General features: G+C 40.6%; 1 protein-coding gene across 1 annotated transcript in view; it reads right to left on the bottom strand.

Annotated features, from left to right (window-relative positions):
- Positions 1–960: 960 nt before the first annotated feature.
- CUNH8orf48 (chromosome unknown C8orf48 homolog) overlaps positions 961–16,753 on the bottom strand; it is a 42,281-nt gene continuing 26,488 nt past the window's right edge. Inside the window, exons 3-7 of the mRNA XM_018083242.1 lie at positions 14,484–14,627; positions 6,805–7,037; positions 5,179–5,331; positions 4,015–4,099; positions 961–1,838 (exon numbers count right to left, since the gene is read on the bottom strand). Of these exons, the coding sequence (XP_017938731.1) occupies positions 1,777–1,838; positions 4,015–4,099; positions 5,179–5,331; positions 6,805–7,037; positions 14,484–14,627 (677 nt within the window). The 3' untranslated portion in view covers positions 961–1,776. The remainder of the gene's footprint in view (positions 1,839–4,014; positions 4,100–5,178; positions 5,332–6,804; positions 7,038–14,483; positions 14,628–16,753) is intronic.

Genomic DNA, 16,753 nt, shown 5'->3' with positions numbered 1-16,753 from the left:
CTGTTTTGCCCAGATTCCAGCCCATTTTTTAAGCCAGTGGCATTCAGAACACCAGCCCTGGTGCAGGGAGTGATCTGCACACACACAGTGTCTCACTGAGGGGAGTGAATAAATAAAAATAAAATAAAAACTCATTCTCTGAAAATGTGAGTGGTAATAAAATTACACTTTGAAGAATGCAAGTATATGTGAAAATACTTTAAAAATACAGGGCTAGAAGCACTCCAGCTCTTGCTGGAGGATCTATGGGTGATTTGGGATAACTGCCCTGAAAGCTGCAGTCTGGGGTTTTACCAAAGAAGAACTGGGAACGTGAACCCTTCCAGCAGCAAAACCTTGTCCCTGGTGCCACCAGCTTAAAGTTCTTTGTCAAGCTCCCAATATGAGTAAAAGGGTTCAGCTCCTCTTCTTGGAAGCTGATCAAACTGGCTACGGGAAAAAACAGAACTCAAAAACACCTGGGTCTCCCCACAGCCCAATGCCAGGAGTGGAGATGGGTTTATGGAAGGTCAGGGAGTGACCCCAGGGCAGCCTGCATGTTTCAGTTTTTAGTAAAACTTCAGGGAAAATGTTCAAGATTAATGTAAGGGGGTCATGAAGATGGTTGGAGGGTAGGAGAACCTCTCCCGTGAGGAAACGCTGAGAGAGCTGGGATTGTTCAGCCTGGAGAAGGTTCCAGGGAAACATCCCTGTGGCCTTTCAGTACTTGAAGGGGGCCTACAAGATGGGGGCAAAGTTCCCAGCAGGACCTGCTGCCTCAGGACAAGGGATAACGGTTTTAAACTGAAGGAGGGCTGATTTAGATTAGATATAGGAAAGAAGGTTTTTACAATGAGGGTTGTGAGGCCCTGGCACAGGTTGCCCTGAGAAGCTGTGGCTGCCACATCCCTGGAAGTGTCCAAGGCCAAGTTGGAGCAACCTGGGCTAGTGGAAGGTGTCCCTGCCCATGGCAGGGGGTGGGACTGGATGAGCTTTAGAAGGTTCCTTCCAACTCAAACTATTCTATGATCCTAAACTGGACCAATGGGACTACGACATATTCCCCCAGTAGCTGCAAATCATTATTTAAATATCCCAGAATCCCAGACTGGTTTGGGTTGGGAGGGATCTTAAAACTCAGCCAGTTCCAACCTCTGCCATGGGCAGGGACACCTTCCACTAGACCAGTTCAACTTTGAATATATTTACCTTTGTTCCCAGCTCAGATCCAGGCACGTTAATTACACTAGAATTTAATTCCCATCAAACCTGTGCTAGCAGCCTGTTGGGACGGAGATGGAAGTTTATCCTAGAGGAGATACAAAGAGATGGCCCAAGAGATGGACAGAAATGAGACTAAGGAATGACTGTGCCTGGCAGCCAGGTTAATTTTTTTCATAGCAGAAGCAAGGGCAAATGGAAGTGAAAATTCCCTTGCTGCAGTCCACAGGAAAACTGATTTTAATTTGAAGAATACAACTTTATCCAAAGGGCCAGTTATAAAGCATAAGATCACAAAAGTGGTTATCAGCATACACATAATATAAATACGATAAACTTCTATTTGCACAAAGTTCAGAGCAATAAACTCACATCACCAATCATTCAGAAGATTAAATAATGCAACTGTGTGTGTCATGAAGGCCAGAAAGAAAAAGCTCCAAAGCATTTTTTCCAGGCAGATTGATTTGTTGCTGAGCCACAGCTGCTTTCCATATGAATACCCCTTGAGCCATCACAGTCCTTTTATACCCCAGAAAGCACAAACAAGGCAGCAGATGAATCAATATTCCTTGATCAGAGTTTTCGAGTGTTTCTTTGGATCAAAAAGAAAAATCTACTGCTGGTGGGGGAAGCTCCTGTGAGGGGAAAAAAAGGAAAAGACGTGATCTACTCTCTTTCCCACAATCTCCCTGTCAGAGTTTTTGGATCTCTCAAGCCTCAAAGGCTGTAGGATTATAAAATAAATTATTTAGAGGTCTGGATCATTCATTCCATAGTACATCCCTAAGATCTGCTACAAGAAAACAGAAGGCAAACAGTCAGATCTTGGAGTCATCCTTGATAAAAAAATGAAACAAGTGTAGGGAGCAGCAGGAAATGCATCCAAGAGGCAGCAGCAAAACCTACTTTGATTTTTCAGAGGAGTTACCTGAGCTGTGTTTGTAACATTTATGCAAACAAACAAGAGCTGTGCAGTCACTGTGTGTGAGCATGACAACTATTCTACAGACAAACATTGTCAGACTCCTAACCCAAATAACTCACAGTTCAATGTATTTGCAGGAAGGCTCCATGGGAGCTGCAAAGCTCTTTACAAAGCTTCTATCAAAGGAAAAATACCAAAACATATGGATTACATTTTTAAGAAGAGTCCTGGAGCTCCCTTTTCATGGGTTAAGGGATGAAACCTGTGTTCATTGGCAAAACCAACAAAATTACATTTTCAGAAGATTCGGCTCTTTCACCTGCCAGCCCTTATGAGTCTCCACTTGGAACACTGTGTGCCCTTTGCCTCATGTTTGCAGATGGCTGAAGAATTCCAAAGGCTTGGGAGAAACAGGGAGTGCAGAGCAAAGCAAATAAGGAACAGAGATGGAGCATCTAAAAAGGAAAGGTTTAGGAGATTGGAAGGCAGGAACATTTCTGAGGATTTCAGAGGAAAAGGAAGAAACCAGGAGAGTTTATTCAATACACAGGTAACCATGTAATCTGCCAACACCTACCTCCATATCCAGCACTTCTCTTCAGGTTTTCCATTGATTTATGGGAAGGGAAAGCAAGAGGCTAAACAGCCCTCAAGCACTCTAAGAAACACAGAGCACACAGAAGGGAACAACTACACGGGGAGAAAATACAAACCCAAGTTCAACAATGCATTTTCCTTGTCCCAAAATGGGAAAAAATCAAATGCAACGGGAAGGTTTAATCCTCTTTGCTTTGTAACAAAAATTCAGGGAGAGTTCATAGGCAAGGATATCCCTTCAAGATTTCCAGAGGCCTGAATGCAGAGAAAGTCAGGAAGCAGGAGACTGATGAGAGGCAGTAACTTTGTGAGTCACACAAGGCCACCAGGTCCCAGCAGGAGCAATGGGACGAGCTCTTGTTGCCAGCACTGATCACAAAGTTGGGCTGCAGTTGTGCCCACACATCAGCTTAAGGCTTTTGAGGCCACTAGGAAGATGATTTCATTGTCCAACCCACTGAGATTCCCAGCACAAAGCCATTTTATTTGCACATATCCTGAACCCCAGATATATTCTTTCAAAGACAGTGACTTTGTCATCTTGAAAAATTACAACAAATTCTGAAGTATATTCAAAAAAAAAAAAAATAGGCAAAAATATAATTCAACGTCTTATTCCAATTTTCATCCATGTTGTTTTTTCTCTCCTGGACACCTCTCCTATACAGATTCCATGATTAATTTATTATAATTTCTCATCTCGTTGCCATCCGCAGTCTTGCTGATTTAATTCTGTTTTAGACTCATTATTTTACTTCTATAAATACCCCATTTCATTTTACTGCTTTCTATAGTTACTTTGCAACCTGCTTTTTTTCTCCTCCACCTGGGGCCCTCACTTCCAATTTAACATGAGACAGTGGGCAAAGATTGAGCTGAAATGCAGTAATTATACCTCCCTGCCCCAAAAAACGGAATCATTTATTTTTCTTACAGATGGAAGCAGCTGTGAGCTGCTCTGAAATCCCACAGCAATCCTACAAAAAACAATACTTATTACTTGCCAGATTAATAATAGAAACTCTTGGCTTCTGTAATTTGAAAAACATATAGAGATGGATTAAAATGTATTATAACATTTGCATTTAGGAAGAATAAAGAGTTGACTCAGAACCCAGACACAACATGCTGGACATATCTGGTTCCACCTGCAGGAATATTAAACCATCACCCAATTCATCACTGCCAGAGTAGGTTATATCCATATTAGTTGGTATTCCATGTGCAGCTCTCCCACTTCTTTATGTCCTTGAGTCATTTTAACACTTTCAGGCCTTACATTTTCTGACCTTTCAGCCTTTGCCACGAGGCCCTGGGATCCTCTGAAGGTTTGGGAAAGCTTCTGAGGGCTTCTCCTAGAAGTGTGAGCATGTTCTGAAACAGAAAGAAAACGTGGATTTGTATTCCTGGCATTTCTCATGTCCTTTATCCCACACCTGCCACTGGCAGCTCCATCCAGCCCCTCAAAAGCAGCTGAGTGGGCAGCACTTCAGCGGCACAAGTTGCGGGGGTTTTAAAGGGTCCTGTTTTAAAGTGTCCTGTTTAAAAATTCATGGCCAGTGATCTGCTCCCTAAAGCAGGTTTCTTCCCTAAGGAGGGAAAAGGAAAAGCAGATGGCCTTTGAGGGAAGCACGGAGGAAAACAAAGAGGAAAAAAGTGAAGCTTCACTTAACACTGAAGTTCTTAAATCTTAGGTATGGAGTGAGTGAGAGTCAAAAATCAGGAGAGTGGAACTATTAGGGGAAAAAGGGAATGTGTGGTACAGCACAAACTCCCACCTTGCTCATAAACACAGGAAGAGATCCCAGAGCTTCAGGAAGGCACTACTCATTCACTGCTCAGGAACAATTTGACTCCCTTTCAAGAAGGGAGAGAAGAGCTCTTCCTTCAGAGAGATCCAAGGAATTCTCTACCTTTCAGCTCCATTGCCTCCCATCTGCTCCAGAGGCACTTCCTACCCATAAAGCTTCTACCTTGTGACACTGGCACAGACAGAAAACAGTTTTTCCAAGAAGAAATCTCAGAGTATCTGGAAGGTCTCAGCCCCCATAACATCTTTCAGGGTCCTATTCCAAGACTCCTACACCAAAGGATGAGCAAGGAAGACCAGAATGGGCACAGTTACCTACTATCACATCAATTTATTTACCCTTTTGTCTTGCAAGGCCCATCAAAAAGCAAAAACAAGAGAGACCCAGAACCAATCTAGGACATCCTGGGAATGACCTTCAGCTTCCATAAATCAGGCAGGCTCAGATGATTTGATCACTATGTTGGTCCTAAAGTATTTTATTAATTGCCAAATTCTATTTTGACTTGCACTGCATTCAGGTCACTCTGATCTCACTGCCATCAATCAGGGGGAAATCTGCCTTACAGATCCTTTAGTTGCAGTACCTACAGAATGCTAAAAAAACATTATTTAACAAAATTTTTTTACAATATTTGCTTACTCTGGAGTAAATCTGTTCTTCCAGTTTCTCTTGGATTAAAGCACCTTCCATCAGAGCCTTTTTTTGCCTGACAAAGGCAATCCTCGCCAGCTCTGCCTCCTTCTTCTGGCAGTCGGGGCATGATGAAGCCTCGTGGATTTGAGTTTCTGTCACCTGGAAGAGGAGACTTTGGTGCAATGAGCAATGTCTGTCCCAGTGAGATGGCCACTCCTTAAGAATAATCAATAAAAATACAGCTAGAGGGACTGTCTAAAGACAAAAACTGGCTTTTTAGGCAAATTCTTTCATAGTCAGCAATAACTCCACCATCTCGACGTGCTTGTCCCTATGCTGGCAGTGTTCACAAGGCCTCCAACGCCAACCACAGAGGTTGTGATTCTCTTCACAAATTCTAAGAGGCAAATAAACTCTGAAGCAATTAGTTCAAATATGCAGCTCTGAGGCAGAATACAAACAAAATCCTACAGTTCTCTTTGGGAGATAACCAGTTCTACTCAGTAACTCCTGTGTTAGTTCATCCACCATGAAAACTGAAGAGTATTTAACGGCATTACACGAACCCCAGTGTTTGTGCTTTTGTGAAATATCAATAGTTTTATCTGATTTCATTGACACTGATTCCATCTAGCTACATAAACACAATAAGTTGCTCCAAAAGCAGCGGAATAATCCTGGTAAGTCACATCTCAAGCCTCTCTATCCTCTTCTTCCTTGACTTCTTCTCTGCATAAAAATGTGTGTGGAGGTAAAGACAGAAGCAAACAGAGCAGTTACTTTTCTTAGAAAATATATATTTTCTAATATAAACCAAATATATTTAGAAAATATATTTTCTAATATAAGACAAATAAAGAGGAAGTAAAAATTCTACAAAGTTTGGAAGGTGAGTTAACGTTAATACAGTGAAAAAATGCAGATGGTTGAAATCTCAAAATAATTTAAACAGACAGATTTAAACAGAAATACTTTTCACACCAAAACTGAATTTAAAGTATTACTTTAAATACCTCATAAAGTATTACTTTAATTACTTTTACAGAGGGAGGGGAGGAGCTGTGGCAAAAAGCCCATCCTGTGGTGGGAAAACCCGCTGGGCTGGTGAAAAAGAAAAGCACTTGGAATTGGGCAAAGGTGATACAGATGTTTCTTAATCAACGGACTAAGGTCACCAAGATTTTGTTGGGCTTGCTTTAATTCTTCAATATTGCCTAATACCTAAGAAAGCTGGGAGCAGAGGGGTTGCCTTTGGAATACTTCTAATCCTGGAATCACAAAGACTTCACAGCAAATAATATGCAGAATAATTTGATAAATAACTAGTACCAACATAACCAGCAAAAAAGGCTTTTTCTTCTGCTGATCCAGGGCTTACTGGGTGTGCAATAACTGATGATCCCAGCCTGGCTCAGTCACACAAAGCATTACTTTATCAGCAGCCAGTTTTTGATGATGATTTGATTCTTTACTAGCAGGAGTGTCTAAGAAAGGAGACAGATCAATGCTGGGGTATCAACCCAGAAGCTCTTTCAGAGGCCTGAGTGAGGCATCACTAAGCTCTGTTTGATTTGATCCTCATGGTATGGCTTTATTATCCAGTGCTTTAGCCAAAATCTCCCTGGCTTTCACCTGTTTAACAGTCTCTCTGGTGTTTTCCAGGAGGATTCTGTTCATCAGCTGACCAGGAACAATGCAGTTCCCATCTCCTGTCCCAGTTTTCACTGCTGGGACTCCATCCTGCAGCTTCCTTGCCTTGCCCGTGTTTCCCTGCTCAGGGCTCAGCTGCTGGTTCATCCCATTTATCTTCCTGGTGCAAAAAGACCTGAGAGCATCCAGTTCTCCATCAAATAATTCAAGAATTTCTGTCAGGCATAAGTCAATAAAACAAACCCATCAATTCCTGTATCAAGGAAAGAGAAGAATTCCTTCCTATATCTATATATCTATATATCTATATATCTATATATCTATATATCTATATATCTATATATCTATGTATCTATATATAGATAGATATTCCTTCCTATATCTATCTATCTATATCTATCTATCTATATATCTATCTCTCTCTCTCTATTCCTTTATAGATATAAAATAAATACATATAAAAATATTAGATATATAAACATTAGCTATATAATAGATATGAATAATAAAATATTTATTATATAGTATAAAACCAATATAGAATAGCTTATATATTATTTATATTTTTATATATTTATTTAATGTATATTTATATATTATTTTATATTAATATATATTTCTATTTATATACATATAATGTTTAAAAAAAATCTTTTCCTCTTTCATCTTGTCTTATCCTTCCCTGTGGCATGCAAAAATAAATGAAATCGAGATTATACTTCAGATGGGTGGGTTAGGATGGATTTTTTTATCATCATCATGGCTGGGCTTCGCGAACGAAGATTTGGGGAGGGCTCTACCCACGTTTGTTACAAGCATGCTAAAAAGGCTAATAAGGCCAGTACGAGATAGGCACGTCCAGTTGCAAAAGGCACAGCAGAAAGACTCCTTAGGTGGTATAAGGAGATTTTTTTATACATAATATATATTTATATATTATATATATATATTTTAGATATTATATAATATGTTTTATATATTATATTTTTGTATGTTATATAATATATTTTTCTAAATTATATATACATATAAAATAAAAATAAATATAAAATCCGGATAAGAACTGCAGGAACTTGCACAATAAATGTCTCTATGAACAAGCTCCAAATACGGGAACAGAAAAGAACCTGAAAGAATGAGGCTACTAATGATAGAGATTAAATATCAGTAGTTAAATACTATGACATTAAGTAACCTGTCTTTCAATAACTGCCTCATACAGATTTAGCTTCTTCCTACCTGAAACTGCAGGTTGCTAAACCAAAATGAATTAACACTTCAAGAGGGCTCCTCTAAGGAGCAATTCATAACAAAAATTAGAGGCAGTGGCTGTGGAAGTCACTCTGGAAACATCTCAAATAGATTCTACAACCTCAGGCAGGCACTTCTTTTTTTGGAGAAGGGCAATTCCATCAGAGAATACTTTCTCCTAAAGCTTCAAAAATTGTTCTTTATAAGATCTTGTTTAAAAAACATCTTCCCCTCTCTCATCTTCTATTATCCTTCCCAGTGGCATGTAAAAATAAATAAAATTGAGATTATCCTTCAGGTGGGTGGGTTGGGATGGATTTACAACTTTATTCAGTGCTTTGTGGGGGATTTTCCACAGGCTTAAACCACAATCAATACAGTATTTCATGGGCATCGGCATGGAATGATGCTGTGCAGCTGTACATGGCCTGATTACGGAATTTAAACAATCCCTCCACATTGTTTTACTCCTTGTCAGGTTTAAATTTGGTTTTATTTCTCCTAGCCAGGCACTGCAGGTTTCCTGGTGCTTGTCTGACAACCATTGCCATGGGATATTCCAATGCCATGGGACACCTTGGCATAACCACAACACACACTCTTAAAAAAGCAGGAATGGAAAACTTCCCCTAAATGCACCGGCATGAATTTAGTCTTGAGGAGACAAGACAGAGCTGTGGAATTCTGCAAGGGAACTCGGCATCTCTTCAGAAATGCAGCTGATGTTTATAAAGGATAAGGGGATCCATAGTTAAAATGAAGCAAAGCAGGAGTTTTGTTTCATGGACAACATGGAAAATTAAGTACATTTAAGTCATTTAAGTACAACTACCAGTTCAGAATCAGACACCACAGAGCAGTTTATTCCTCCTTAGAAGATGATGTATCTAACTGACTGTAGACAAAGACATGGTGACGATTTATAGACAGATGAATCAGAATAAGCAATACCTTAAAATGCAATTTAATGAAAACAAATTTGCTTTGTAGGATCATAAACATTTGAGTGGAAACCACCATTTCAGTCAGCAGGTGACTTTCCTTACTATTACAATGCGGACAGTGCAAATCATGTGCCAATTCTGGGTTTAATTACACACTGAAAAACAGGGGCATGTTCATTTATGCCGTGCAGAGAATTAATTAAAAAAATTTAAAAGTTACCACTATGGGAGGGGAAAACCCAGAACAAAAGCATTTAAGTACTCAAATCCATAAGTAAAACCCCTGGAGGCTGTGACAATTTAATACCAGCCTAATTAATTCACTTAAGGTTCTCCTGACATACAGAAGTGCATTTTTATTAAGAATTGGTTTCTAATAATGCATGAATTCTGTGCTGCCACACACCCACCCCTTTGCTCATCTGCACCTACAGACATCAGAAAAAACACCAGCAAAGAGAACAGCAAGTTTTAAACCACACTGCACGACTCGTTTCTGAAGTTACTTTTTAATATTGATTCCCATTTAAAAGTAATCTCAGAGAGAATAAAAATTATCAAGGACTATAATTTTTCTGAAACAAGAACAAAAAAAAAACTATGAGAAAAGTCAGCACACAGTTAAATTGGGGAAAGTTTTGTCTTTTCTCTGCACACTGACTCCAGTTTCCAATTTTTTCCCAGGTGGAGAAGATTTACTTGTCCTTCAGCTCTGCACTGGTTTGTTTTATTTCTGGTATCTCTCACATATTCCCTCCTTTCCATCCCAGATCCTTCTCCATTTGGGGTGGCAGATTTAAATGTCCCTGCCCTGTGCCCACAGAGAATCCCTGCAGTGCCAATTACTGCTCCACAAGAAGACTTTCCTACTGCTTGGCTGCCCCAAATCCAGTGCTCCCCACACCTTCTTCACTTTGCAGCAACAGCAGTGAGAAGACAAAGGGAAGATCCCCGCAGAATCCATGGCTTTTGGAAGAAACTCCTTCTTTCCCAATTCCATCAAGGCATTAATGAACGTTTTACAAGCAGGGTTTCCATTTCTGGCTGGAATTTCCACATCCAGACCACATTAATTCTTACTTACTTACAGAATCAGAAGACAGGTCTGGAATCTCAAGGTCTTTTTTATTTTTAACTTGACACAACAATCGCAGTAACAATAATGATTAAATGAGTGATAGTGACTGAAGGAGGGATGATGCAGAAGAGGTGACAGGAGCAGCAGAAGTGCCACCAGGACAGGCATCGAGTCAGAGCCACATCTCACGCAGCAGGAAGGTCATGAAACATGGAATATTTAGGAAGTAAAGCCCCATAGTGGCCCAAGAAGCTGCTCTGATGACAAAAAGCCTTGGTGTGTACCACTAGAGATAAATTAATCCATATGTCTAGATCCCAAACCCTGCTGGGAACTTTGTAACTAAGTGACCTACGTAAATTTTGCTTTCTGTGACATTTTAAATCTGTGAGGGGCGGGAGTTTTTCCTCAGTCTTTCCTCAGTTTCCTTTCCCTTTGAAACTAACTTTAATAGGAAAATTGGCAGGCATTTTGTTATTATTATGCTCTGCTGATACTCTATTTTAAGAAGAAAAAAAGGAAAATGAGATCATTGTGAAAGGCAGCAACTGGTAACTACTCTCGAGAAAGATTTTCCCTCTGCATCTCAAGATCTTCATGATTACCTAAAGTGATTTGTACAACTGAGTGCAGCAGGTCAGGGTAACATGCTGACAGCAAACAGTTTGTGAAAGATCCCTGCAGGCAACATATAACTGACCTACCAGGCTGAACTATCAGGTTATTTATCACGAATATGAATTTAAAGCAAATTAAACTCCTCCAGCACAGTGAATCATTGTAGTATCATGGAACGGTTTGGGTTGGAAGGGACATCAAGGATCATCCAGTCCCACCCCCTGCCATGAACAGGGACACCTTCCACTAGCCCAGGTTGCTCCGACCTGGCCTTGGACACTTCCAGGGATCCAGGGGCAGCCACAGTTTCTCTGGGCAGCCTGTGCCAGGGCCTCCCCACCCTCACAGCCAGGAATTCCTTCCCAATATCCCATCTAACCCTGCCCAGAGGGCAGTGGGAAGCCATTCCCCCTTGTCCTGTCCCTCCATCCATTGTCCCCAGTCCCTCTCCAGCTCTCCTGGAGCCCCTTTAGGCCCAGGTCTCCCTGGAGCCTTCTCTTCTCCCGGTGAACACCCCCAGCTCTCACAGCCTGGCTCCAGAGCAGGGTTTACATTTAGGTGTTGCTGGTTGGAATTTCCACATCCAGCCTACATTAATTCTACTTAACTACAGAATCAGAAGACAAGTCTGGAATCTCAGGGCGTTTTTTACTTTTAGCTTGACACCACTATCAAAGTAACAATAACGATTGAGTGACTGAACTGTATCTGAGCGAACTGTATCTGAGCCACAAACATTTCTTTGCCTCCAAATAACACACATTACCAGCTCAAGCTCTCCCACTTTTGACAGCAATAGTGCAGTGGAAAATATACAAGCAATGCATTTAATGTAGGCATGTTACAAAGGTGAAATCAAACTTGTGAGCACAGCACCACTCACAGGGTTAAAAAGCCCCCCTTGAATTTTCAGATAGATCCAAGTTGAAGAATTGCAGTTTGCTGAGTAAATTTTAAAGATGAGTAGTGATTTTTGAAATAATCTATATGGAATTGGGGATTTAGAGTCATGTTCTGATGCATTTAGCCTAATAACTCTGGTGGAAGAGGGACAGAGAAGAGGATAGAAAGAGAACTATGACAAAAATTTCTCCCTTCTCCTAAGGCCAGCATTCAGCTTTTTCTTCTTTCAGCCCACAGAGAAAACTAGGAAAAAATAAGAATCACATTCCTGGACATTTCCATAGGTACACTAGAACTTTTTTTTCCCTCCCTATTAGGAAGATAAGAAAAAAAGGGTTTATTACAATGAAGACAAATTCAGAAGTACCCTGCATGCTCAGTGTACACATAATTCACTTTGCTGAGTGTACTGAGGGGACTCACTGTGCAGCAAATCTAGTTCTAGTGAGCTCATCTTCTATTATATTTTTGTTTAAAAATCTCCAAGTTGTTAAAATAGTATAAGGCTTGGGAGCTCCTGCACACTGAATGATTAAGTCAAAGAGAAGGAGGTAGTTCTAGATGTCAGTGTGCAAAAGCTGCTGTGCTTTACTTTATTTGTATGTTAATATTCTGCAATAAATGTAGTCCATGGCTAAAGTATCGTTGATACTGATGAATTTGGGGGTAACATGGATAAGCATGAAGCATATTTTGTGCTCTTCATATTGATGGTGGTTGGGAGCACTGGTGTAACAATGACAAGGGACAGCACAGGCAGAAGACAACACACGCCTTCATAAATCAGCACTAGAGAATGGAACAGAACTGCTCAAGGCCTCTCCTTACCCATCAACATCCATACACCAAAGGCAGAACATTCTCTTGTGCAGAACTACAAAAATCTGGAAGTGATCCTATGAGTAAAATCTTCCAAGTGCAACTTTCAAGGGAAAGTAGAGATGGAAAACATCCTCAACCTCAAACTGTGGTTTCTCACTCAGTGACTCTGGAACTCCTCGGGTCCCTTTTAATTTCTCCGTGAATCAGCCACAGGATTCTGAGGTATTTTAGGAATATCATCTCTGAGGAGCTGGCCAGGAGAAGCCTCTCTTCTACAGATGAGCTGCTCTACTAAAAGCCTGCTTGGTAGCCTTGAGAAAGCAGGAACACAAGGATAAATGCAGAAGATGAGTCAGGAACTCACAGCTTTGACTCACCACTGCTCAACAATTAAGAACAGCCTAGAAATGACCTTAGCTCCTGTTTTCTAGGATGGTTTGAGGATGTTTGTGCCACAAAGTGCCTAGGCAGGAGGATCTCCTGGTTAATCAGTCTTACAAGTGACCTACAAGTTCACTTCCCATGAACACACAGACTGAGGAAGACTCCCTGTCTGCTTCCACTAATTTTCTGCTCAATTCCAGCTTTCTTGCTCTTTTTTTTTTTTAATTAAAAATAGCACCTCTGACACACTTTTGAGAGAGACTTTAGCAGGACTTGCACCCCACCATCTGTTCTCACAGTTGCTTGTGTAACCAGTACATGGAAACACATCCTCTTCCTTCCTTCCTTCCCCTCTCCTCCTCCTCCACACTCTCCATCATTGTGGTGGTTAAAGCTGCTCCATTGTTCTTGCCAAAATTGGTGCCCTGCTGCCTCCCTCAGCTTGGGAAAGGAATTAAAACAGGGCAAACAGGTAATTCAATAATCCATAAAGCTGGTTAACAGGGTGTCCTAGTTAGAGCAGCTGGGACTAGTTCATCACTGTGTGGGTGTAACCCAAACTGTGTATTCTACACCCTCCATGTCATTTCCCAGGAACTGTTAACAATAGACCATTTGCAGCAGCTGCCCAGAGCACACCTGACCCCTCAGGCTATAAGCTGAGTGTCAGGAAGCCTGTGAGATAGGAGGATGTTCCTGTCCTCACACCAATGACTCAGGTGTGATAACTCCCCTCTGGGGAGTCTTTAGCACCTCCACACCCAGCCTGAGGGGTCATGTCTGCTAATGGGCTACCAAGGATTCCAAAAATATCTCACCACTCATGGTCACCCATTGTGGAACTCCCCGCCCTGGGGGAGGTACTGGGCATTCCCACTGGAACCTGAGTATATACTCTTGGGGTCTTGGGACTTCTGGTACCACTCATCGGATCCAGAGGAGGATCAGAACTTCGAGCAGACTGCAACCACCATTCTCAACCAGACTGCGATCACCATTCTCACCAACAGGTTCTCCTTTCCTTTTCCTTTGGATGCAGGGGCCAACAAACACCACTCTGTTCGTGCCCCAGGGTCCTGGGTTATACATCTGGGTTTTGTGGGTTAAAACCAATTGTTTGTCCGTATAATTGTATTTATTGTATTATTTTTTTTAAATTGTAACTCTGACTTATAATCTCTCTTGAGCTGGGTTCATTTCTCCTGCCAGTTTACTTTTAAACCAGCACACAGGGGAAAAACATCTCACACAATAAATTCCAAAGTCACGTTTATTTTGGAGGGAAAAACTCCACACTCCTAATACCTGTACTGGTACTGGAGCTGAAAGAGAAAGCTGGAGAGAAAAAAAAACTTAACAATCCAGTAAAAATTGAGGATTACAGTTAAACTTAAAATGTGGATACATTTTTTTAATGTGTTTATCCAGATTCTGTGATAATGCATCACTAGGATAATGTCACTATATCAGGAGCATCAAAGCCATGCGTGTATGGGAGGCAAAACTGCTTGGCAAGAAAGCCTAAAACAGAAACTTTGTATTTAATTACCTGGCTAATTATCCAGCTTAACAGCCTGCATATAAAATTTAAGTCTAGTTAAAAGTTTACATCCCCTCTCAAAAGAAATGATTACAACCTCTACTGAAGTAACTGAACTCACCACCATGAGTTTTCCTGACAGAGTTGTCCTGTTTAACCTCAGCTTCTTTATTTTTCAGATCTCTCCATCTTCCCATGGCATCAATCCATTTTCCTATGGCAACTCTTTCCAGAGCTGCAGAATCCACTCCTTCAGATTGCTCCTCTGCAATGAAAAAAGGCAACTTTGAACACACCTTGTGAGGTAAGCAGGACTGCAGAAAAGCAAACAATGCTCCACTTGAATGTGCCAGTTTGCCCTGGTGAGGGAAAAGAAACCCCAAGCCACAGGAATACACAGATGAGATCAGAGATTTCAGCTAAACAAGCTTCTGTGCCATAAAATACCTTCCACTACTCATTCCTAATCACCCCACTGAACCAGGATTCACTGAGAAAATGGGAGCCTGTTCACACGTTCAATTTGATCTGTAATGTTACACTAATCTCATCTCCCTCCTCCCTCCTTCAGCCCCATCAGTCATTTCCAGCTCTTCGTCTTGTGGTCACACACTCTTAGGAGCTCAGCTGAACTGTCTCAGGGTATTGATCCAAGTGGAAAATAAGGTGGCACAAGGGAAATAAAAATTCTGTATCAGCTCCCTGTTCTCCAGCTTGTTCCAGTTGGACTCGATGATCCTTGTGGGTCTCTTCCAACCCAGAATATTCTGTGATTCTGGGAACTCCAGTTCTGCAGGAACTAAGGAAACCACAAAGATGTGAAAGCAAAGAGCTGGGAAAGGACAAAACACTTAGAAGATCTGAGAAGTCCCTACCAGTGACAGCAAGGTGCACATGGTATGGCCCCAATTCAAAACAGGGAGCATCTCCTTTCTCTGTTCTGTTTTCAGGGTTCTGACAGCAAATTCCACAGGCTTAGACAAGGAAATAATGTGTCCCTATGGGAGCAGCAACATGACAGGCTTTCTGTGGGTTTTATTATTTATATATGCTGCTCTCAGGAAAATATATACCACAGAAAGCAATCAATTCCCCCCAAAAATTCTGTGAATTATTCCCCAGTTTCTCATTTAACTGAGAGCATTCAGAAGACTCTGTTATTTTATGAAATATTAATCTTGTAAAGATAAAAAGTGGTAACACTTACTAAAGAAACCCCTATGCACACAGTAAGGATTGCTCCTAGCATGTGTTCCTTGATGTCAGAAATAAGGATTTCAATCGTTAGACATGGAATAATTTAAAGAATCTTGTTATATTTCCAGGAAAAAAAACTAGGGATTAAAACATATCATTTGTAAAACTACAAAAATTTTAAGCAAAAAACACAAATCAGACACTGTTCAATTTTAGGGATGTATCATGAATTGATACCAAGACAATGATCACCTCTTTATTCAGATTTTTGAAGCACTGATCTCCAATGCTGAATTCTGTGCTACAATAAACAGGAATATGTATTTGACAGCAAAGTTTGGCCTCCATGGGTGGCATTTCAGGCTTAAACAGTATTTTTAAAGGATTCCTAATGATAATGGTGCCAGTTCTTACTGTAGAGTGAAAAAAACCTCAAGTAAAATGTTGGATGGATGAGGGATAGGAAGAACATCTCTACTGGACTTGTCTATAGTAGGAAAAGAAACAGCTTCCCAATATGAAACCACAGTAACTATATTTAACATTATCTATTATATAATATATAATTACAATATATAAAATATATATAATTATAATATATAATTAACATTATATATTGGTATATGTCAGCTGACCAAGCTGAACTGAATAGAATCAGATCACAAAACTAACAGCCAACAGACATCAAAATAAATCTTGTTTACACTACCTTTAAAAATACATTAAAAGTGTTGTAGCTAATCTTTGAAGCTATAAAGTTTTATATATGCTGCAAGCTCCCAAACTAAATTAAAAGATTATTCATCTCTTTAAGTATCCACAATATTTACCACTCCAAACTTGGAGAAAAGGAGAACACAAGAGAATGACAGAGAACCCTGCAGAGAGAAAAGAAAAAACCTAACAGAGCTGATTTATCCCTCATTTAATGCAGCTTCTTCATTGCCCAGAGAAGCTGAGGCTGCCCCATCCCTGGAAGTGCTCAGGGCCAGGTTGGATAGGGAATCCAGCCTTCCTCAGTATTTCAAATCCTGGAACTTTCCCTTGGAAAACTTATTTTATGGCCCAGCTACTTTTCAGATGTGGTAACTCAGTCAAGACAACTTGCGGAATATTTTTTTAAGATGCCAACAGAATTTCAGCACCACAAGATTACAAAGGAAGGGCTTCCATGGCCAAATCGTTCCACATGGA

Source organism: Manacus vitellinus, unplaced genomic scaffold, assembly GCF_001715985.3.
Source record: "Manacus vitellinus isolate BGI_N305 unplaced genomic scaffold, ASM171598v3 scaffold_62_pilon, whole genome shotgun sequence".
In the NCBI taxonomy this organism is placed as follows: domain Eukaryota; kingdom Metazoa; phylum Chordata; class Aves; order Passeriformes; family Pipridae; genus Manacus; species Manacus vitellinus.
This window is presented reverse-complemented; position numbering and strand designations above follow the sequence as displayed.